This window comes from Mizuhopecten yessoensis, unplaced genomic scaffold, assembly GCF_002113885.1.
Source record: "Mizuhopecten yessoensis strain PY_sf001 unplaced genomic scaffold, ASM211388v2 scaffold9987, whole genome shotgun sequence".
Taxonomy (NCBI): Eukaryota; Metazoa; Mollusca; class Bivalvia; order Pectinida; family Pectinidae; genus Mizuhopecten; species Mizuhopecten yessoensis.
The window spans coordinates 402,299-427,052 of record NW_018408322.1 but is presented as its reverse complement, the minus strand read 5'-3'; the positions used below and the strand labels follow the sequence as shown (position 1 = coordinate 427,052).

The following is a 24,754-nucleotide window of genomic DNA, read 5'->3' as shown; positions in this document are numbered from 1 at the left end:
TGTTTAATAACAATCTTGATAAAAAGCCTCGACAAGGATCGTTCTTTATCAGAAAAAAAACAGCAGCCGGAAATATGTATATTGCGGTTTAAGCCGAGATCCCGGTGTCAGTCAATCGAGGTGACCCAACTGCGTTCCGGTTTGCCCCCCATAAGTGCAGCGCGTGACATATATAATAGGTCTCACTAAAATACAATTTGTTTAAAAGAATTGTGTTATCTCGTAAACATCTTTATGAGTGAAATTAATTTTTAAAATAAGATAATATTTACATATGAATGAGGACGTCAACTACAGATATTACAAATGTAAATTTGTGTAAGCAATAACTTGTATAGTGGATGCAGTCAGCATGAAATTTTAAAATGTGTTTTATTCAAGACTTGCAGACACTTAAATGAAGCTGAATAAGGACACACACGGACATATAGTATGTCTTGGTTGGATCAGACATACGGACACACATCATCACTTGGTAGACCCGGATACACGGACAGGCAGTATGTATTTGTACACACTCGGATACACGAACAGACATTATGTCTTGGTTGGATCAGACACACGCACAGATATTGTGACTTGGTAGACTCAGATACACGGAAAGACAGTGTGACTTGGTAGGCTCAGACACACGGACAGACATTGTGACTTGGTAAACTCGGATACACGGACAGACAGTATGTATTTGTACACACTCGGATACACGAACAGACATTATGTCATGGTTGGATCAGACACACGGACAGACATAATGACTTTGTAGACTCAGATACACGAACAGATATTATGTCTTGGTTCGATCAGATACACGGAAAGACAGTGTGACTTGGTAGGCTCAGACACACGGATAGACATTGTGACTTGGTAGGCTCAGACACACAGACAGACATTGTGACTTGGTATCAGTTAGACACATAGACATGAGCTAACGACTAGCTATAGCGAGACCCTAGGATAGTAATGTTCCATAATGATTGAGACATTTTGTTGAGTGAGACACGTAGGTCATTACTGAATACGTAAAGTGAGACACATAGGTCATTACTGAATACGTAGAGTGAGACACGAAGGTCATTACTGAATACGTAGAGTGAGACCAATAAGTCATTGCTGAATACGTAGAGTGAGACACGAAGGTCATTACTTAATACGTAGAGTGAGACACGTAGGTCATTACTGAATACGTAGAGTGAGACACATAAGTCATTACTGGATACGTAGAGTGAGACACATAAGTCATTACTGAATACGTAGAGTGAGACACGAAGTTCATTACTGAATACGTAGAGTGAGACACATAAGTCATTACTGAATACGTAGAGTGAGACACGTAAGTCATTACNAAGTGAGACACGAAGGTGATTACTGAATACGTAGAGTGAGACACGTAGGTCATTACTGAATACGTAGAGTGAGGCACATATACTATCAATGATTTTATAGAGTGAAACACTTAAACCATATCGGATTTTGTAGAGAAAGACACATAAGCATTACTGAAAGTGTAAAGTAAGACATATTAGCCATTAATGATTTTTTGGAGTGAAACACGTAAACCATTAATGATTGTTTAGACAGAGACACGTAAGTCACCACTGCTTTTGTAGAGTGAAACACGGAAACCATTAATGATTGTTGAGACATTGACAGAGACGCGTACATCACCACTGCTTTTGTAGAGTGAAACACATAAACCATTAATGATTGTTGAGACATTGAGAGAGACACGTACATCACCACTGCTTTTGTAGATTGAGACACATAAACCATTAATGATTGTTGAGACATTGAGAGAGACACGTACATCACCACTGCTTTTGTAAATTGAAAAACATAAACCATTAATGATTGTTGAGATATTGACAGAGACACGTACATCACCACTGCTTTTGTAAATTGAAAAACATAAACCATTAATGATTGTTGAGACATTGGCAGAGACACGTACATCACCACTGCTTTTGTAGATTGAGAAACATATACCATTAATGATTGTTGAGACATTGACAGAGACACTTACATCACCACTGCTTTTGTAGAGTGAAACACATAAACCATTAATGATTGTTAAGACATTGACAGAGACACGTACATCACCACTGCTTTTGTAAATTGAAAAACATAAACCATTAATGATTGTTAAGACATTGACAGAGACACGTACATCACCACTGCTTTTGTAAATTGAAAAACATAAACCATTAATGATTGTTGAGACATTGACAGAGACACTTACATCACCACTGCTTTTGTAGAGTGAAACACGTAAACTATTAATGATTGTTTAGACAGAGACACGTAAGTCACCACTGCTTTTGTAGAGAGAAACACGGAAACCATTAATGATTGTTGAGCCATTGACAGAGACACGTACATCACCACTGCTTTTGTAGCCTGAAACACATAAACCATTAATGATTGTTGAGACATTGAGAGAGACACGTACATCACCACTGCTTTTGTAGAGTGAAACACGGAAACCATTAATGATTGTTGAGACATTGGCAGAGACACGTACATCACCACTGCTTTTGTATAGTGAAACACATAAACCATTAATGATTGTTAAGACATAGACAGAGACACGTAAATCACCACTGCTTTTGTAGATTGAAACAAGGAAACCATTAATGATTGTTAAGACATAGACAGAGACACGTAAATCACCACTGCTTTTGTAGATTGAAACACGGAAACCATTAATGATTGTTGAGACATTGGCAGAGACACGTACATCACCACTGCTTTTGTAAATTGAAAAACATAAACCATTAATGATTGTTGAGATATTGACAGAGACACGTACATCACCACTGCTTTTGTAAATTGAAAAACATAAACCATTAATGATTGTTGAGATATTGACAGAGACACGTACATCACCACTGCTTTTGTAGATTGAAACAAGGAAACCATTAATGATTGTTAAGACATAGACAGAGACACGTAAATCACCACTGCTTTTGTAGATTGAAACACGGAAACCATTAATGATTTTGTAGAGCGAGAAACGTTTACCATTAGTGAATTTGTAAAGAGCGAAACGTAAACAGTAAATGAAATTTGTAGAGTGAGATACGTAAACCGTACTTATGAAGTTAGACATCGGCGATTTCGTGTGTATCAAAGTCGAGACACCCAGATACGAAATCGTAAGACACGTCTACAAGTAGCGAGAACGTGACACAATCCTACCAGGTACACACTATACATGTTGATTTGCTATACGATATAACTATGCTATCTACCTCACGTTTGTAAAGTAGCGTACTGTACGCCTGACATGATGAATTGAAGGTCGAGATAACAGGGTTTTCCCCCCGGTATAAAAGTGTCTTACCTTAGGGTTTTACTGTAAGCCTGGGTCTCTATGGTTGGTGGACTAGTCACACACCCTCGACTGTCCTACAGACGGTGATGCAATACTTCTACACCGTTTATGGTTTATATATAGCACGCGTCTGTCATACAAAGCCGTGTGTACTCAACAAATCAACGTAGGCCATGCAGGAGACAGATTGCATACACAGAACATGAATGGAAAAGAGTTGTACTATGCATATGTAAATTTCAATTGTCAAAACCAATTACACGTATGATCGTCATGGCGTTGAGGCGGGAATGCATGATGCAATAAGGTGACATTGAATGTCAGAAGAAATCGTCGTATTCCGCTGGTAGCGAGAAGTCCGTACAGATTGTATCTCGCGGAAACATGGAAATATACACGTCGAAGTTTGTTACGTGTTGTAATGCACTTCGTTTCACCTACAGAACTCGACCGGAAGTTGCATACAGGCAAACGAGTTGACCTGGTCACCGCGTTTGCATATGGGAAAATGCACATTCAAAGTTAACTGCAGATTATGTGTGGTAGTTACGCCAAATACAGGAAAAGAGAAGCGGAGTGAGATCATAGCGTGGTACGACCATCTACTCATATCGCACGATCCTAAACACATAGGATTGCATCATCAAATAATCTTTTAAAACTTAAACTAGGAAGAGGGCTCAATCGTATCATATTTCATAAGCGTGACGAAAAGTGATATTTCCGATTTTTTCTAAACAAATATTTACATTTTTCTGTTTCATTTAATATTAATTTATCTTTGTTTTTGTTTAAGTATTTGTTTTATAGTGGCCACTTTGAATACGGAAGACTTAAACTCCCCAAATGATTATTGATATAAGCGTTGCTTGATGCGAAGGAGTTGTTGTCTAAATGCCTTACCATCCAAGCGTCCGGAACCGAAGGTAAACGATTATGATTTGGTAAATATTGCACTAATCAAAATTTACGGATATATGAAATTGGCCATGAAGTTTTTAAGTTTTACTCGTCAAACTTATTTTTTTATTGGCTTAAATCGTCCCATAGTCTTCACTTTACTTGTTGAAAGCAAAGACCTATAAAGTTTGGACAATATTTCATTATGGAATATATATAATGCATTATGGTAATTTCACCAGTTTTATTTTTTAATTGACTTTCCATTATTTTTAAAAGTAAAACCAAATTCAAAATAAGTACCAGCACGATTCGGAACAAACAAACCAAAGCCAATAAATAAATAAAATAAACTTAAATCAATAAAAACAACGTAAATTAATTATGTGAGTCAGTCATAAGTATTTGTCGTAAAACAAATATTTAGGACTATTAATTTTGCACTGTAGCTCTATTAGTGCTATTTATCCATTTACCATATCTTTTTATTAACATAGTAAATGAAGAAACTCAAGTAAAAATTCGCGGTCATCGTCTTTGCAGTGGAATTATCCTATTTCCACGCAAAGAAATCGCATGACTTTGGTACAGCTTACAACAAAACACATGATAATAATGCATGCACCAAAATCAGCGGGGTCCCATCTAAAAAGGAAACCACCATACCACATATGAAACGGTTCCTAGTTAATGTTCGCATTTTCTTCGAAAAAAGAAATTATACAAAAATATTTACGCTTGCATGGCATTGTCACTATATAGCCTCTTTGAAAGCTGTGTCGTTGATGGGAGTTTCATTACCATGCAGCACGAGACGCAATTCTTAGCGTATTAATACAACACTGACCGGAACTACAATATCCAATGTAAGGCTGCTGAAATATCGCCCGGCATTGTGAGACTTGACAATGTCATTGTAAATGTATGTGCAAAAGAAAAAATATTTTTTTATTACAACAAAAACAAGACCAAGGTCTGCAATATCGTACAAAATGCACATCGGTTGAAATCACCAATGTCGGCAATGGATTCAACTTAAACACTCATGCAATTTGTCAGAAATATCGTCTGTTACACTGCACTGATCAACAGGGGCTCGTTACAAATGTGTGAAATACACATATTCTATGGACCTACTGACACATATGTTACAGACCTACTGATATGAGTCACAGCCCACATAAACATTTCAGACATTTGTAACGAACCCCTGTGCTCCGTCGCAAGATCACTCACTTCAAACGATATCAGTTTCACGCGTGTCGAAGCCACGGTTTCCCCAGTTGCTGATCACGACATGTCAAATAACGAGGCTGTTATAGAACCTTCCGACTATAGTCAGATTCCCATACAATCAACAAATAAATTCACGCCTGGATTCTTCACAAAATGAGCACAGAGAAACTTTCGAATTAACTTCCAAAAATAACTCCCTCGTGAAGGTCGGATTCACAGTGTTCACTGTATTTATCCATGCGCGAAATTTGTTCCGGGGAAAAAATCGGAAAAACATATCATACGCAATTGTATTGGTACTGAATTATGGAATAAAATTGAAGTGTTTGTTAAAATTTCAAAGTACTACTTTGTTTGCCAATCAGCACGCGACAATACGCTGTTCAAATTATTGAACGAAAATGTGTGGACTGTCGATAAGGCGGGCATTTTTAATTTTAAATAAAAATTATAAGCAACCGCACATTATGTTGTTTGCTTGCGAAGCTGTGCCATTTAAATAGGTCATAAATACCATACAAAAACAGTTCAATGCTTAAGTAACAACCATTTTGGCAGAATAAACTATAACATAAATCTCGTAGTGTCTGTTTAATAGATATCCCATCGCGAAACGGTCAAGGTTATGATAATGATAGAGAGCAGACGACATATCGGGTCATAGAGGGCGCTTCATGTCATGTGACAGGCTGGCACGGTCTTGGGAAGAAACACGATAGCATCAAACACGAAAGAATGTCTCCTCGTATCTAATGGTTTGGCTATCATGTCGAGATTTTTGCAGCTTTATGTGAGGAGATGAAAAATTCAAGGTTCAGTTTTCATGATAACGTTTCATAGATACCCGATGGAAGTACGGGTCTTCATAATGTAAGCGTCCGCAATGGCATCCGGTAGCGATTACAAGGTATCTCGTCAAGACAACACAGGACAGTAAACTACGTCATTGACGTCAACTTTAAACCGACTCCTGATAAAAGGACCCTAAGTACCGAAAAACAGGACAAACGTGTGTACATGGGGCTAATGTGATAGTAAAGGGATTCATTGCCCACATTCACCTACATGATGCCCTCACGATTTTTAGTCATGTGCGATATATTTTAAACGACGTTTAACTTGAGACGAACGTAAAATGATATCTAATAAGCTTCCAATGTACATAGATCTTATCCAATGTATTCCCTGCTATCGTTAAAGCGTTTTGGTGCCGCGACTATTTGCCGGAGGTTAGGATGTTTTAATCCTCTCACTGACGTCGCTAACCTCTGCTGTACGTGACCAGGTCGCGTACACTCTACCGGCAACTGGTGTGAACATTTAAATGTTACAGTTCAAATAAAAAGCAAAGGAAAATTTCCGCATGGTATGTATGTTTTTCTCAAGAACCCGATAAAAATGTTCCCTCGCACCGTAACGTGTATATACATAAAGAATGCCAATGTTTACATTTACGTTTTTTCAAGTTGCAGAATTTGTTGATGCAAGCGAGTTATCTAGACTTGCACTATGCACGTGCAACGCGCGATATGAGGGTACCCACGGCGACTAGCCTGGTAGGTCTGGACCATTACAAACACTCAGTGACGTCATTAAATATATGGGCCACTGAAATGTGATAAGGTTATGGTGTTGTACATACGATTCACAGACCCTCGGTTTGTGTGAGACTCGGCTTGGGGGAAAGTCTTCACGAGGCGACATCAATCGTTCACCAATAAGCAAAACTCATATATATATATATATATATATATATCAGCTAATGAGTTTGAACCCTTTCACTTCATTACGGATGCCTATATCTACTGTAAATGGGTAAATTACGCGAGATAGGTATTCTCGCGAGCTACAAATAAATCAGATGGTATCATTATTGTATTAAAGATGTGTAAAATCCTATGTAATGTATGATGCCTGATATATAAATTATATTGGAGTTCAGGTATTTTCTTTTATCTTAACCCTTTCACCAGTGTAGACCATAATGGACTCATCCATATCAATGCATGGTAGAGTCTACTAAAGTTACATAGGGGTGAAAGGGTTAAGCATACATGTATGTGCTCAAAGGAAATAAATGCCTCAGCGGCAGTGCTGCGAAAAGCGGTCAAATTATAGTACCAATAAAATTCTTTTACAAAATATTATGAAAATAATCGATATCGAATTTAAATTCAAACGACTATTCAGAAGAAACATTTAAACCATAGTTATGTATGCCTGTATGTATTGCCCTTTTTGCGGTATTTGATTATCGATATTTAAGAGTTCAGCGGAAATACAAAAACTTCGACCTAGAAATACGTTTGTTGCATATAAAAACGTTTTTTTTTTCGGGGATTGTGAGGTTTTAAAATATTTCAATGAGGGCGGACAAAGATAAGTAAGTTAAACATGAAACAAATGATACTGTCAACTGTTATAGACGCATACCATGTCCTGTTACTTAGGGATATATTTTGGCCATATATACAAACCAACTACTTAGACGGATGAGTAGTTATCCAGTAAATCCTCGATAAAATGCCCCCCACTTCCATTGCCACCTCGCTTACCGCCAAAACATATATTTTTTCTTCTCTTTTTCTTTAGAATTACCAAATTCGCCAAACCCCTTATTAACACATACATATTATTTAAACTGTTAAATATTTGTATCTATTGAACGCAGTACTTTAACGGGCGTCTAATTAAAGTAAAGGTAATAACTGTATCTTTGTGAAAACTGCCGGGCAGATTTATATAAAGTCATGATACGTTTCTGCCGCCCCATATCGGCCATCGCACTGTACGGCTTATTTGTGCTATATTTACTTTCCTGTTATCTTAATATATATGCTTAAAAGCTATTCTTATTCGCGTTAGCATCGATAGTAAATTCAGCGATCAGCAATTCATACAAAAGACATACGTTTAACGATGAGCGTATCGCGAATTATTGTCGCGCATATGCTTAATGCTATGCCAGCATTTCTAACATCAACGGAGACGCAATACTCCAACTATCAAACTTTTGAGTTGTACGTGATTACAAAATGAATCAGGTTTTGTTACTGGTAAAACTTCATATTCAAAAGGGCGAACTGTTAAATATCAAACACACTGACAGGGTTATCGGGCACCTGGACTGACTGGATTAAACGACTCTCGAATGCACATCATTTGACTTTCACGCCAATATCAATGTATTGTCGCGTAACTTCTAATGTCACGAACTTGTAAAGTCCTCGCCAAGGACTCTAATTCGCAATACGCTTAACGTTAAACGCATGCGTCTTTTGTATGACTAATTGTTTACTTGATCGCTGTAAATAACGGGATGTTAATCTGCTTAATCTGATGTTAACAGCTAAGACATTGCTGGGTACTTTATGAAGTTTATAAGTGTAATAACACGTGTGCAATTTAAGAAATAATTGTTAAAACTCAAACGAATACATCATTTTTTTGCGAATAAATTTGTATCACAAGACGGACAAAAATGAAAAACCCTTCTATTTCAAGGCATTTTCTAAAAAAAACAAAGATGCAAAATTTGACTATTATGTCATTAAGAGTGTTAATAACAGATACGTTTTCAAATTGTAATAACAGATAATAATATGAGCGTACTTACCCGATGTTACCTCGACAACAACTGAACCAGACGGTAAAAGTTACCTACATACCTAAATGTTTCCGTGTGAGAGACTGACCACTCGGCTGGTCAAGCCTTGTTATCACATCACATCACAGATTTGTCCGTTCTATAAAGCCGTTCTTATCAATTCAGGTCAATCACATGTTTATTTTGACCGCTTGGACTTAAAGCGATTCCTACCTAACTCTGTAAAGGTGAACCAGTTTTACAACGATTATTAGCTTAATACTACTCCTAAGATATATTTCACCTAAATTCCACTGCTATATAAGGAGATTTATCAGGAATATTGGCTACTTGTAACCATTTTCAATCTCAATAGTATATGTTTAAGATTTTACTTAAATAATTGGGAAAATATCATGAATTTCAAATTGCTCTTTTATGTGTTAAGTTGACTATCCTTGGTTTATCGAAGTTCTGTACTTTTACCCAAGATGGAAAAGTAGGGTGAAATAATGACGTCAGGACGCTATTACTCAGTTTTGTATTGTTTTTTCATTTCCAATGCGTTATATTTTCACTTCCGGTGCTATTGTATTAGTTCCAGTGTTGTTATTTCACTTCCACTGTAACTGTCTTACTTCTTGTGTTATTGTATTACTTCTGGTGTTCAAGTTTTACTTCCGCTTTTCACATCTTACTTCAAGTCAAGTGCTATTATCTCACTTCCGGTGCTCTTTTCACAACACATAGTGCCTGTTTTGCTTAGTCAATTTGCCATAAGATAAGTTAGAAACGAATTGGATAATATGAGTAAGCATATGTCAGATGCACACGTACCCGCTTTGTAAAAACATCGACTTGATCAGCCGAGGAACAGGTGATACAGTTTGCTACAAATCCTAGTAGCACTTAGTATAAACGGTGAATAGAACCTCAAACTCGAGGAATGATGCGTGCTGAATATACTTGCAATGCCAGTACATAGAAGCTTGTATCTTAAGAATCCCAGGAGCACAGGAAACGTCGGTTTCTTATTAAAGAAGGGGAAATGAAATAAGTTGTTTAACTTGTGTCCAATTCCATTTGGATTTTTGAAATAAAATATGTTTAAACTAAAAATGAAATATCCGAACATTAAAAGGAAGTAATTGTTCGGGAAGGTTAAAGATTGGTTTTCTATTGGCTTTCATGTTAGGCGAGAAATTCATATTATCATTTTTTTGTATCAATTAATCATGTGTACTTTAAGATATTTTTTATATTCGAAATATATATATATATGTAGGCAAAACCACGTTCTTTTTCAGGAGCATTTAACATTTAAACATTTCACAAACTCGATCGTTCTAAACTAAAATCCGAAATGTAGCAAACTCCCGGCCCCCACCCACCCCCCCAAAAAATGTGAACCCTTTTAAGTATTTTAAATATAATAATTAAGCACAGATTATCAGTAGAGAGTCAAGTTCCAGATAAAACCTTTTTTTTTCAACCAGTAAGCAGTTCAAAATCCTCTTAATTGTTGAAAAATCGTCCCTGAACTTTATCGGTGGTGCTATTTCCTGGGAAGAGTAAAATAAACAATGCACAACTAGGTGTTTTGTTTACCTGAATCGATAATTTTTTCAAAAAGCGAAATGTAACACGATAATTTACAAATGGTAGTGCCATTATCGTTATGTTAGTATTTATAACGCTTGTCTGTGTACAAATCGGGAAAAACGTTTGTATTAAACCTAAAATTCGGGGCAAGTGGAATATTGCTAAAACAATTCGTGAAGAATTTACGTAGACTTAAGCTTGTGTTACATTATATCTTAATTCCCACTGGATTTGTATGAACCGCGAAATAAGATAAAACAGCGTAAAAGTAAAACACAACATCGGGGCACTCTTCTATGATAAACCTCCCAGTTTGTGACCCACATTCCAACGAATTTTTTTACACGTGCATGTGCGTGCAAAACTGCACTGCATTCCAGTGCCTGTATCACAGAGACCGACCACATGTTCGGCAGACAGCTTTACGGGGTCCCTTTAAATCTGCAATGGCACATCCAAGATATCATGTGTGTTGATCAAACACTTTGCAGTAAACTTAGAGTTCAGAAGAAGTCTACCAGTACGCAGTTTTTTTCTATTTCCCCTCCGATATTCCCCCCCCCCCCAAACGACTTACATTCAGTGAACATCCATGAACGAACATACCTAAATGCACATGCACATTCTTGAACATGCAAAAAACACACATAAACGAAAACCTGAAGTAACGTGGTAGTATGAAAAGATTGTAAGGAAAAAGGCCCATTGGCCAGGGCCAAATTCAGACGTCAATCATTTCAAATTAGGAGGACATGTGATAGAGCCTTGGAATGACATTTATCCTAGAAAAAACAAGGAAAAGGAAGAAAAGTGGTATATCTTCGTACGTAACAAATCATACAAGAAATCTGTTAATCATACACTATTAACATATGATATTCGAACTCTGACAAATAAATGGCAAGGGAACATGATATTCCATGAGCTTTGCCATCATTATTGACATTAAAATCTGTAGAGAAACGAAAAGTAAGTAGATCGCAAACAATATGGAGAAAGACAATAGAAAAGGAAAGAAAGAGCATCAGGTGGAGAGATTGGGGTGAGACAAGGGCGGTGGCAAAGTAGAGGATGGAATGGAAAAGTTTCATTTGGGCATTATATGCCCAAGGACACAAAGAGGATACGTGAGGTGATGTCATACAAATCATTCAAAGGTTAATGTGTTCTTCGTGGTTTGAAGTAAGGCATAACATATATAAACATATTAAAAAAAAAAAAAGTCGAATATGTCTTTCAGCTGAATTATGTGACATCATAACGTGCGCCATCTGTGGCGAAGGAAACTGGTACACTTCCGGTAAACATGGTTGGTCCTTCGTTTCCTGTTGTATTGTCTTCCGTTTTGTTTGAGTGTCGCTCTATTTTTTGTGTGTGTTTGTGTTAAAACATCACTGCTTAGACAACTTTTTGTATATGCTGTGATGTTTTTATATATAAGCGTAATGAATACGTTTCATTTCTTATAAAAAGCCTCCGTGTAATGAGACGGATTGTGCAAGGATCCAAAGTACAAAACGGCAATTTTTATAACAAAATGCTTCAATGAAGTTTCATTCCGCCATTAAATAAGTTTTTGACGTTCGATCAAAAAACAATTTCAAAGCGGATTATCTACCCTAATGCTGCTGCCCTCCGCTTGGGTGCGCAAACACTTGATTATTGTATATCGTCACAAAGCTTAGCGGAAAGAACGAGTAAGACAGGCAGGGAACCCGTCTTTTCGAAGATAGATCGGCTCAAACGGTGTAATGTTCAAGCAGGTTAGAGATTAATTTTACTCAGGTAGCTCTGTTCGTCTGAAAGCTCGGTAACATCAGATTCTATATCTGCGCGAGACAGTTACGTCATGTCTGTTTTAAAGCCTCTAATTGATCAATACAATTTATAACCTGGGTATATCGCCAAACCAGTAGCCCATTTTTAGGTGGGATTTTTCATAACAATAAGGGTACTAGGGAATAAACACGGTGAATAAATACTTCAGATATATTGATTTCCAAAAAGAAAAAAAATATCGAAATTTTCCTCTAGCTCGTGTATAATTATGATACACAGGTCCTAGGAATTATTTAGTTTCTAGGTGTTACAACGTCATTTAAACCAGTCAGCAGTCTACAAATTTTAAAAATTGCTGGTATGTCTCCCCTAAACTTTAACAGCCAATCCGAACTGCAAATTCATTTCCTTATACCTTCAGACAATGACTAACCCTAGGCAATAGAAGGAAACACACCACAAAGCGTAAATGACAACGGGTGTCATCAACAGAAACGTGGACAGGTTTGGTTTTTGGTTTATTGAGTAAAGCTACCTATTAACAACTAAGGTCATTTTAGTACTTAATGCACGCAATTCATTATCGCGTGCTAGAGACGGTGTGTTGGTGTATTTGCCTTTTTGCGACAGCGCGGATCAGACGCCGACATTAGAGTGCTACCTCACTGAACTATCCGGTCCCATCATACCGTCATAGGATTAACCAGTTTACCATGAATTACACTAAATAATGAACGTTTAGCAAGGAATAACAACTACCGTTTTTAAAGGCTTTCAGTTAGGTGCGTCTCGGTCTGGGGACATTATCCATTGCCTTTTCCAAAGCCAAGAGTTTGGTACACGTATTGCAAACCAAAGCGTTATGAAGCAAAACGTTTGTTTGAAAGTAAAGAGAAAAAGATATCCCAAATGTTGCAGTGTTTGCACTGGATTTAATTTGGTCACTTCTGTGTCAAAAAGTACAGGACGCACAAAGACAAATCACGAGTTCTGTAGGAGGTTGTTGGGAGGTTCCCACATTAGTTGTCTCTTACAGCATGCTGTTAGTAACAGCTGGTGTAATCTTTTCTCAGTCTTCGACCTGCGGGGGTTGACCATGACAGGGATCGTAATAGACAAGAAATAACACAAAGTTAATACACGAGGACGAGCGCTAAGAGTGGTACCAGTAAAAGGATGACAGCAGTAGAATAGAAACATTTCTTGGTTTTATGACGACTGGTGTTAAAGAGAAACTTGAGGGAAATGAACACAGTAGTCAAATAACAGATCGTCAGAATTTCTTTTAAAAAGTATAGCGATGTAGAAGAGACACCACATAAATGATATGCGACCAGTCTCGATAAAATGAAAAAAGTGTAGCAATAAAGTTGAAAAACAACAAATAGTTCATATGACGATGAATGCCAAGAGCGACTGCAATGAAAAAGCTAGCAATGCAGTTGAGAGAGAACACATAGGTCTGGACCACGGTCACCAAGAGGTACACCGCGGTAAAGAGTAGAGAAACAGTACACTAAACAGTTTATATGACGACACATGTCCGGGAAACGTCAATGAAAGGGGACTTATGAAAAATAGAAAAAAAAAGAAACCATTAAACGACGGAGTCTTAAGCAAGACACCATCAAATCAATAAAAGAGTAAATGATGGAGTAAGGGCAACGTATGTCTTCTGTGAAACAAGATGGCAAGAAAAAAAAAGAATAAAAGATAGAAATATTTTGGAGCAAAAGGTCAAATAACACCAGCTGTTATCACAGACATCATAGAAATTCTAGCAAAATAAATAATCTTAAAACAGCACCAAGTCATATAATGATAGGAGTGAAGAAAGAAAAAGAGAAAGGCTAGCAAGAGAGACGAGAAATCACACAAAGTTCATATAAACACGGGTTACGCAAAAGTCACTATGGAAGGTATAGTAGAAGAGAAGAGAAGCAAATCTGTAATATATCTACGGGTGACAAGAGAAACAATGTGTAAAGGTCTGCAATAGAATACGGAAATAGCAAAGGTCACGTAACAACTTGCATCATGATATAGAGTATGAAAGCTCATAGTATTAGTAAAAAAAATCACAAAGGTTAAATGTCGAGGGGTTTCAGCGGAAGCATCATGGATATGAGAAGGATAGTGATAGTGAGCGAGGGAAGGATAAAAAAAGGAGGCCTGATATTTAATAAAGAAAAATCAAATAATTTTGAATGATATAAAAAAAGTTATAAATCGATAGTTGACGCAAGAGAGTGAGGTGTATGGAAGCCATGAAAGAGAGTGTGATGTATGGAAATGGAGAAAGACTTTGGTTTTATCACGACAGCTGTTAAAAGAGACGTTATTGAAATTCAATCAATCTAGGAACTTTTAAGGGAGACATCGTGGAAAGAAAAGCAACAGAGTAGCGAACGAAGGCAAAATGGTAATTATGAGCACGGTTGTCAAAAGAGGAAAAAACTAAAGCATAACAATATTTCAATAGTGACACCGTGGGAAGGAGGCCAAAGAGCAGTGAAAATACACATAGTTAGATTGACTCCTGTATCAGAAGAGTTACTATGAAAACGATTTAAATAGAACATATTATCAAGAAAAGGTCAAATGAGAACAGGAAGCAAGATAAACATCAGATAACGGACAGCAAAATAGTAGATATAATAGTTGACCGCTATCTCAGGCATTGTTAAGAGGACAACATCGTTATGTTGAGTCCCTGCAATCTTCGTTCACAGACACCACCGACGGAAGTCTTTAGATCCTCCAGGAGGGCCAATCGTAGTCGCCTCTTACGATTTTTGGAACTCGAAATCAATACAACATTCCTAAAACTTGTCGTTATCTCTATTTCCCCAAAATGTGAATCATTTTCTTATACTGTTATAGCATAGCCCAATGAAAACATTGCGACCTGTCTAACACAGGATTTGTCCAATCTTGATCTATGTTGAGAATTGGGGTATTTCGATAACTTACCTTTTAGCTCTACACAACAGAAAATTCTATTGAAATGTTATAAAACATGTGAAAAATGATCGTATCTTGAAATTATCTTGGATTGTGAAACATTTCTGGTCTGCCACAATTGTGAATATTTACACGGATGTATTTCGCATTGATCTTTACTTAATTCAATTTGCTTTGCCAAACAATATTTTTGTAATTGATCAAGCTTTTTTTATTATTGAAAACAAGCTTTCAAAATTTATATTGTTAAATTTATATACTATAATGGAGCAAAAATGAAATATATTTTATATTTATTATATTATTTATTATCAATTAGACATCGTAGGACACATGGTCCACATCGTTTGATAGAAGTACCCGACTGAGAACAATAGTGAAGACATATTGACTTGAAGGTCATGTAGACCTTTGGGGCGTCCAAAGTACACTGTGTCAATGTGTCTATATCACACAATGATAAATATGTGCATATAAATATTGCTCGTATGCTACATGGATTTAGTAAAATTTCTAACGTGCGTTTCAATTTTCATTATAATTTTAAAATTAAGCAAGTATTAACAAGCCTTTAAAGTGACAAACACTTACCTTGGATGTGATTGAGAAGGTCGCTCCGATATAGCGATATAAGTAGTTTGACACATCGTTGAATTGTGTAATACAGTATGTTATATTACAACTGTCCACGTGTCAACTACCACATGCGTCCAGCATTGATCGGGGGTGATAATGACCTACCGCTGGATTCGATCTCACGTTAAAACCTTCTCTGTATGCGCATTACGTAATGCACTAGGTGATACCTGACCGTATGCACGTACATGACGGAATCTGTTTCTGATGAAATGTCAATTGCAGCAATAAGGTACTTCCTGTGGATATAGGCAATACTTGTGTAAGTGATGACAGATCTACAAACAAGAACATTATGACTTTTCCGGTGCGAAAAGTATCAAATGTCGAGGTAGGTATTACCTCTGTGTCAGCTAGGTCACAATCTAGCTGACATGGTTCAGATCGATAGCACCGAAAGCAAGTCTATGACTATAGCTTAAGTCAATATATCACGCTGAACACATTCTCTTGAATTCAGGATGAGTAAGCCGAAGTATGTTTATTTAATATCTAGAAGTAGACACACAATACGATTTTTATTTTTTTTATTTTATGCTTTGTTAATATGAAAAGAAAGAAAAACGACTTTGCTGCAGATTTGTTAGAATTTTCAATAGGATTAAATCCATGGTAGAAAAGAAAACAGCTAAACTTTTTTTGTAAAATATCACTTTTGCATTACAATGTCACATAGTGTGAAGTTAAATCCCTTGGCAGAATAGAAAACACTTTTATTGTAATACAATAACAATTATTAATGACTGTAAAATGACTTTGAGAGACATTAGAAAAATCACGTTTATTAATGAATAAATTATGTTATTCACAATACCCTGTGTTTTAACATGAATATTTTTGTCAGTTAACTTTCACACACTAACTACGTATTATATTTTATTATACAAAGCCAGGAAATATTAAACAATACGCCTCGTTCTTCAAAGCACTGCTTATCATGTCATATTTGCGATCACTTATTTTTGCAGTTGTTTTACGTGAGTTGAAATTCAAGAATTAAGCAAGAAACAATATCCCTTTAATACATGTGTGTCAAAAGTAATATTTGATAAGCACTTCTATGTCATTAACACAAAAAATAATATCTCGCGAAAAACATATTTTTTTGGTGGGTTTTATATATACCTGTTTGCTATCAATCAATCTATCTCTGTAATATTATTTTATTTATATTTTTAAACGCCTGTGTATTTTCTAACTTGTATACGTTCGCACTTATGTATTGCTTTTACGTAATTCAATAATTCATCACTAATGACTTAAAGTCATCCGACAGACTTCATTCATGTAAGAAATCTTTAATCATGAATCACGTTTCGTCAAGCAGGAAAACATCCGCGTAGCATAAACAACGCAGGTAGTGACAGATCGTTTATATCACACGATGACCAAGTAGATATTGTCTTTTTTTTCTTTCTTTTTTTTCCCCCAACTGAGATACAGAAATATGTAGAAATTGAGTACGTGATACGTTCGGAATTACTGAATGACACTGTAAACAAATTAAGGCTACACGGGTGCATTTACAATTTATAAGCCAGCTGTTATCTGGACTTGAGAGTCGTACGAACAAGATAAATGAAGTTATAGCACTAAGCACTGAATAGTATAAGTGATTTAAATAACACTTTGTTGCCATATCAAACAACACTTAAGTTACTAGTGGAATGCCTACCAATGTCACTATATATTTAAGTCGGGGGAAATTAAATTTATCGACTCAAGCTGCTGTCAAGGAAAAAATATCAATGACAGGAAAATCTGTACGAGTGCCAAACACACTAGCATAGGTTTCGTCCTTATTATATGCTTACAGAGCTGCATATATATACTGACACGCAAAAGAAACGCAACCTCCAGTTTTCGGTAATATTTTTAATATTTCATTCAAACGATCCGTTTAAGTTACATAGCCTATAAAAGATACACATTCATTCTATTGGATATTCAGTCAATTGAGCGCTAGCGATAATCAAAGACCACAGTCAAGACAGAAGAGGGGGTGGAATTTTCTGAATTCAATAACGAGTATGACCCGCCTTAGCATTTGTTTCTGCTCAACTCCTGCGATGCATGGAGTTGATAAGACGGTTTATTTGTGTCATATGGATGTTCTACCACCCTTTCAAGAGTGCCTTGCGCAGAGCAGGTAGAGTCTCTGGTCGATTTGGGCAAGTCCGAATGCGTCGATCATACAGGTCCCACACGTTCTCTATTGGTGACTGTACGGGGTCCAAGGTAACGTGTCGACATTGTTTTGGCGAGTACAGTCCATCGCACGTTTTGCTACATGGCACCGAGCATTGTCTTCTTGAAAGATTGCGTTATGCTGTCGGACAAACGGCACGACGACAGGCTGTATAATAACGTCAATCTACCGTTGGGCTGCTAAATTGCATTATATGGCGACTAAGGGGGTTTTGCGGTCACCCCAGACCCAACCTCACACCATAACGCTGCCACCACCAAATCTGTCGCGTTTCAGCATGCAGCTATCGGTATAACGCGGACGCCCACCTGAGCGGTAAAGCGTAAATCTTGACTCGTAGGAGAAGAGTACAAAACGGTTGCATAGGAAACAAGTTTGGACGTTGTCGATGGAGCCATTGGAGTCAGACGTCTCGTCGATGACGGTTCAGGGGCATTTCCATTGCAACGCGACATTATTTTAGCCGCTACCTTCCCTTCAGAGATTTCGGTGACAAATGTTTCGTTGATAGACCTTTCAATGCCAACAGGTGCATATGGAGTCCATTAACTAGTACACATATATACATGAATACATATTCGTGATTTCTACCTCTTCCATAACAACTTTGTCATAATTATGTACGAATTAAATATTTAATCCTTACACTGTTAGGTTATGATTATCTTCGAATGAAGATAAAGTCAAACAGAGACCACCTTTTTTGGAAGATAACAATGTGGTCTCTTATTGCAGGTGGTCTCTTAATACAGGTTTAAATAACATGAAAATAACTGCAATAGGTGGCCTTTTAACACAGGTGGTCTTTTATTAAAGGTGGTCCCTAAAACAGGTGTGATTGTATAGTCAAAATGGTATACAGAGACCACCATTGGAAAGTTCATGGAATTGTCTATTACAACATGCTGCCTTTTACTACAGGTTCAGTTAACACAAAGAAACTGCTTGCATTGAAATTATTCAAAAGTTGAGTCTTAACATATATGATATTTGAGTAAAGGTTCGCTCGAGCAGGTAAGACTATAATAAGATACACAGATAAGGAACTACTAGCAAATTTATTTTATTGAGAGAACGAACAGTATTCATGACGGTGTCAGCATATGATCTCTAGAATTACCTTTATAAAGATAAAACGTGTCAACGCAAAGACAAAATCAGAATTTCTAGGTCAACATACAAAAAAACCCAGGTATAACGCGTTAAACAAAATGGTAGACTTAGTGAACAAGCAAATGAAATAATGATATAAGACAAATCACGTTTACATTACAACTTACATGTGAGGAGTCTTCAATAGCGATGCTTCAAGGTGTATTAATCTGTTGACCCTTAAAGACACATTTATACTCTTCTCAAGACCATGAATTGGACAGTTTATTAGAGGTGTGAATGACTTCAATATAGACAGCGGTATCATTGGAAACGTAAACACAATTGATTAAATTTTGTTGATTTAATGTTGTAGTTTTTTGTTTCAGAAAACACCACAAGTTATGTTTGTTTAATAACTGTGGTTGTAGACACACCTACGCTACGTGCCACAAGTCATTGCTGTTCTTTTTCTAGCTGTACATTTCCATTCCTTAGGGATTTAAAACATTCCCTGACTATAATTTTACTCTCGATGAGATTATGTCTATGACTGCTTATTTACGAAATAAATTAACTGAGCTTTTCTGTTATGTAAACCTCTATATTCCTCTAGGAAGTCATAAAAGACATCAGGATATGACGTTGGTGCAGTGCCAGGCGTTTGAAAGAATGTTTTGAAATGTTGGGTGTTACAGAAACAATTAATTTTGAACTCACATGACCTGATATGACATCACAAAGCTTATGTTTATTCATTACTACGTTATGTAATGCATCAGAAATTAATGTTTTGACAGTAGTATCTCCGTCGCGAAAGTTCCACACCTTAACTGAATATGTATACATTGTACAAAAGATGAATGTATAACCCTGTAATGAATGGAAAAAGACGCGTCGTTTACGAATACTGTTGAGAAATTAATATTTGTGATAATCGTTTTTTTTTGCGGTTGTGTTTCCAACAGACATGTTGTTGTGGTTGTAAACCATCATGAAATAAAATATATACAGCTATATAATGTTCTTCAATTAAAAGTGTAGAATAAAAGAGTTGGTCAGCTCTTCTCGCTTAATGTAAGGAAAATCTTATTTCGCGAAAAAAACTCCTGTGCATTTAGTAGCAATCTGTAATTAATTTTAATTGACAAACTTGCGATTATATGGTGAATAAATCCCCGATGTTAACGGTAAATGCTGAATCATTGAATTAAAACATGCATGTAGGATAACCGATGGTCGTTCACAATTATGTATTACTTTGATATAATTAATAACTAATTGCTTTGGCACATCCGACAGTTTTCTCATTAAAATGGAAACTTCATTTCATGTAGGATCATGAATCTTTGTCTAACAGCATGACTTGCACAAGTGCCGTAGAAAAGGAAGTAACGTGATCTAAGAGTCTCCTATCTCAACCAATGAGAAACGTGATAAAGTCTTTTAAACAACGCAATAAAGACAAAACGTCTGATCCCATACGATAAGAGCAGGGTGAACGGGTACGTTAACAACTAACATGTCTACTGTTATCTTGATATTTTACATGAAAGTTTTACGACAATTTAACAATTTAAAATAGTAATAATGCAATTCTAAGAAATTGATGAATTTAGGTTAAAACAAACTAAGAAAGGATTTACACGAAGACTCTTGTAATATGAGATGGAAACTAAGTTTTGGTGTAACAGAAGTGTAGGCGTCTTCTCCTTCACCGACGACAGTCGCTCTGTCAATCTAGGTTAAATTCAAGTAATGCCACGTCCTCAAAGTATGAAAAGGGTTTAGACAACAAATCCACAGAGCACACCGATAAGCATTATAAAACTCAGTGATATTAATATCACATAAGGAAATAGAATATATTCCTAGCAGAAAAAATGATTGTAACCATAAAACTTGCTCATGGTCTTCAGCAATCGGTATCTCTCGGAATCCTCTGTGCATGGCCGCTGAAGTGGAGTCGTAATGTTTTAGATAAAAGAATGGGTTGGGGTCAGGGGAGGGGAAAGAGGTTATTACACAATTGAAAAAGACGATGGAAATGGAATGTAAAATGAAGCAGGGCATTTACTCAGTAAACAAATCTTTATTATTCAGTTTTTAATGTTGTGTTCCTTCGTTAAAAAGATACCCTTCAAACGTGACTGTCATCAAGTGAAATTACAACTGATTGACCAAGTACATCTCATACATCCTGATACAATGCATGAAATTCCCAAAACATGAAGGCTCTCTGTGCACATTGTCACGTACACTTTGTACAGTGTGATGCGCAGGATGCATTTATTTTTTTATTTTTTCTACATTTGTTTTGTGTTATGACGCACTTTAAACGCATCAACTGTTACGTTGTTATGTCAGCACATTCGCTTTGGACGTGATGAGATATTGTTGGATCGTAAAAAATATTTCAAATCCTATAAAACTGTATTTTGTACCGCCTTACCTATTGCTAGTAACACCTAGTGAAGAAATCGAAAAATAACAATCATGGAAGCGGAAAAACAAACGGAAAGCCCCCACTTTGTACCATCATCACAGCTATTACCAGTAAAAAGCAAACGGGCCTAGAAGTGAAGTTTTCCCGTGTTCTACACAAATGTCAAATTCCACCTGTAAATATCATAAGAAATCGAAACGAATACTAGATTTTTTTTCCATTACATTGTTAAAATACCTAAGTACTCGCACCCACAGAAGTCACTATTGTAGTTTTCAACGTCATGACTACATGAGGTGACGTCATAGCCATATGACGTCATATTTTGTTTTCATCTCTGTTTCCACAGAGAGTGCTTTTGTACAAGATAATACATGTGTACGTTAACTATGGTATGGCTGTGTTCACTGTATAGCACTGTGAATCACAATCCAAAATAGAACAAAATATGAATAAATAAGTCGACAAGACAATTGAATTGTTTTATCTTTCTTAGAGTTGTAAACAAAAACAATGCCTAGCTCCATCAATTGGGCGCCATGAATATGTTTGAGAGAATCTCTTGCTAAAAGTTGCTGAAGTCACGTTCGACCTCTCGGCCGTTCAGACACAGCTATAAGCCGTCACTGTTTCAAAAACTAAAGTAAAAAAACTAACAGGAACTACAGGAAGATATGCGGAAATTTTGCTTGATAGATTGGTAGAAGGTCGGGGATAGGAAGAAATGAACGAGAAAACACCCGGTATTTAACAGGATTTTTCTAAATTTACAGTGCCAACCTGTCAACGATATTTGTCGAAACATCCCCTACTTGTAAAACCGGATGGATCATCCTGCAAAGTGATGCATTGCATATCAAATTTACATGCACAAAGAAAATACGACGATATGCCACACTCAAAAACAAATGAATAGATCCAAGTTCAGAGGGTACAATATATGTATATGACTAGTTTTAAAAGAAAAGCATAAATCTTAGGTCAGAGAGTTCGATGTACGTATGTATGTAACAAATCTCAGTAAACAATGAAAGGAGTGTGTGTCCCAAAAAAGGAGTCATTCGGGGAAAAAACATCCTGAAGCGAAAGTTCGTTTCCCATTCATTAGCGACATTTTTCTGCACATTTTCTTCAGGTTAGTGAGTGTGAATTGAAGAAAGGCTATGTATCACAACCAGGTAGTTTTTACGTGTGACGTTTCGATGACTAGTACGGTACCCTGTCACGTTCATCAGACAACATTTAATACAAAATCATCGAGTCGCAGTAACCAAAATGCACTTCCTGGTTGTCATAGTAACACTTCTAGAATTGATTAATTTCCTTATTTTTCCCAATTTTATTGTAACATCTTAACCAATGAAATTATACATTACTCACTATTTATGTGAATACATCTTTCGCAGTTGTTCATTGTCAAGAAAAGGAGCAATTTCATATGTCATAAGACACTTATTTGATATTGATTTAAGCATAGTTTATACTGAATATATGCGCTTTAGCAGGAAGTAACATTCCTATAAACGTTTAAATGAGTTGATCATGAATATGCATTAACAGTAACAAGATATATATTAAAGGAACTTCGCCTGTCTTTTTTTCTTGCACAGTGACCTCCCCTTAATTTCGTATAAGATATAACTGTCGCAAAGGTTGGCAGGACACTCCTTTTGACAAGATAACTCAGCTGGTTAAGGAGTCAGTTTAGCAAATTGAAGTCCAGGGTTCGAATCCCGGTCTAGCCCGATAAGCGTAGAAATAGTTCATCGGTCGTAAGGGGATCCGTAAATGTTCGTTTTAGAATTTAACTTGAATTCAATATTTTTCATTGTTTCTAGTACCAAGGGATTTATGTAAGTATATATCTATTTATATAAATATTGTTTAGATGTTTTCCTTAAACAAGTTAATGTTTATTTCGGGTATTGAAATTCGTCAGTGTGATTTGGATAGATTTCATATATGATTAATTTGAAAAATCACGTGTTCAAATTCAATGTGATACCAATGTGGTGAAATTAATTTAACAATGAAAACATCAGAATTCCTTATATTAATAACTTCTTTGCTAAATCACGTGTGATCAAATATGTGCCTTTCATTGGCTTAGCGAACCCTGTATTTTATGTTCATTTCTGAATAAACGCTGAAAAATAAATCTTTTACGCCTATCTTGTATATGTGCTCCATTCAAAACGAGAATTGATAAACCAGGTGCAATCTATTACTTCTGCTTGATTCTAATACCACAATATTCCCACTACAACAGGTGGAACTATGAATTTCAATGGCGAAGTACACTTAAATTGCAAAATGGTTCTGTAACAATTTATTTTGACTTACTGCGTCAATACCTAATTTTTTAAATAGAAACTTCACACTGCTTACTTTGTATTTCAGTGATTATTTCAGAGAGTGTAAGATGGACAAAATTGTGTCTTCATACATACAAATCTTATTAAAAAACATGTATAACAACTTACCCCTGTTCCAACACACGCATAACTCAAACTTACACTGAATCTAGGGTTGTTGGGGTATGATCATGTATTGATGTAAATGTTTTGCAGCAAAACGATATTCCCTTTTGTGTCAAATTTAAACACAGGAATCTTAAGTTAGTATTTTCAATCGGGTAAAACGGGGATTTACCTTAAAAAGATTCGTACACTTTTTCAAAACCTTGTTCAACAGTATGAAAAAAACTTTGATTCTGGTCTATATTTCAATGTATTGATAGCCTATCCTTAAACACAAACAGTCGATCTATTGATAAGGAAGCTCTTAAAAAGACAGGTGGTGCCATATACAAAGATACCGGTGCTTTATTGAAGGCTACTTTCACCACACCTTCACTTACCAAAAGGACCGTTCTGTCACTTTTATTTGCTTTGTTGACACTTACGTTAACACAGGGAATTGAAGGGCTCTACATTCTTACTTCATTGAAAAAGTTGATAAATCAGTGGAGAA

The 24,754-nt window shown here is 36.3% G+C and overlaps 1 protein-coding gene across 2 annotated transcripts in view; it reads right to left on the bottom strand.

Annotated features, from left to right (window-relative positions):
- The window catches only part of LOC110459240, a 78,403-nt gene that overhangs the window by 24,925 nt on the left and 28,724 nt on the right, over positions 1 to 24,754 (bottom strand). Inside the window, exon 1 of one of the 2 annotated variants that reach the window (XM_021511404.1) lies at positions 15,990 to 16,262. The exons of the other annotated variant lie outside the window; for it this stretch is intronic. Coding sequence (XP_021367079.1) covers positions 15,990 to 16,045 — 56 coding nt within the window. The 5' untranslated portion in view covers positions 16,046 to 16,262. Of the gene's footprint in view, positions 1 to 15,989; positions 16,263 to 24,754 lie in introns of those variants that run through there. 2 annotated transcript variants of the gene reach the window in all.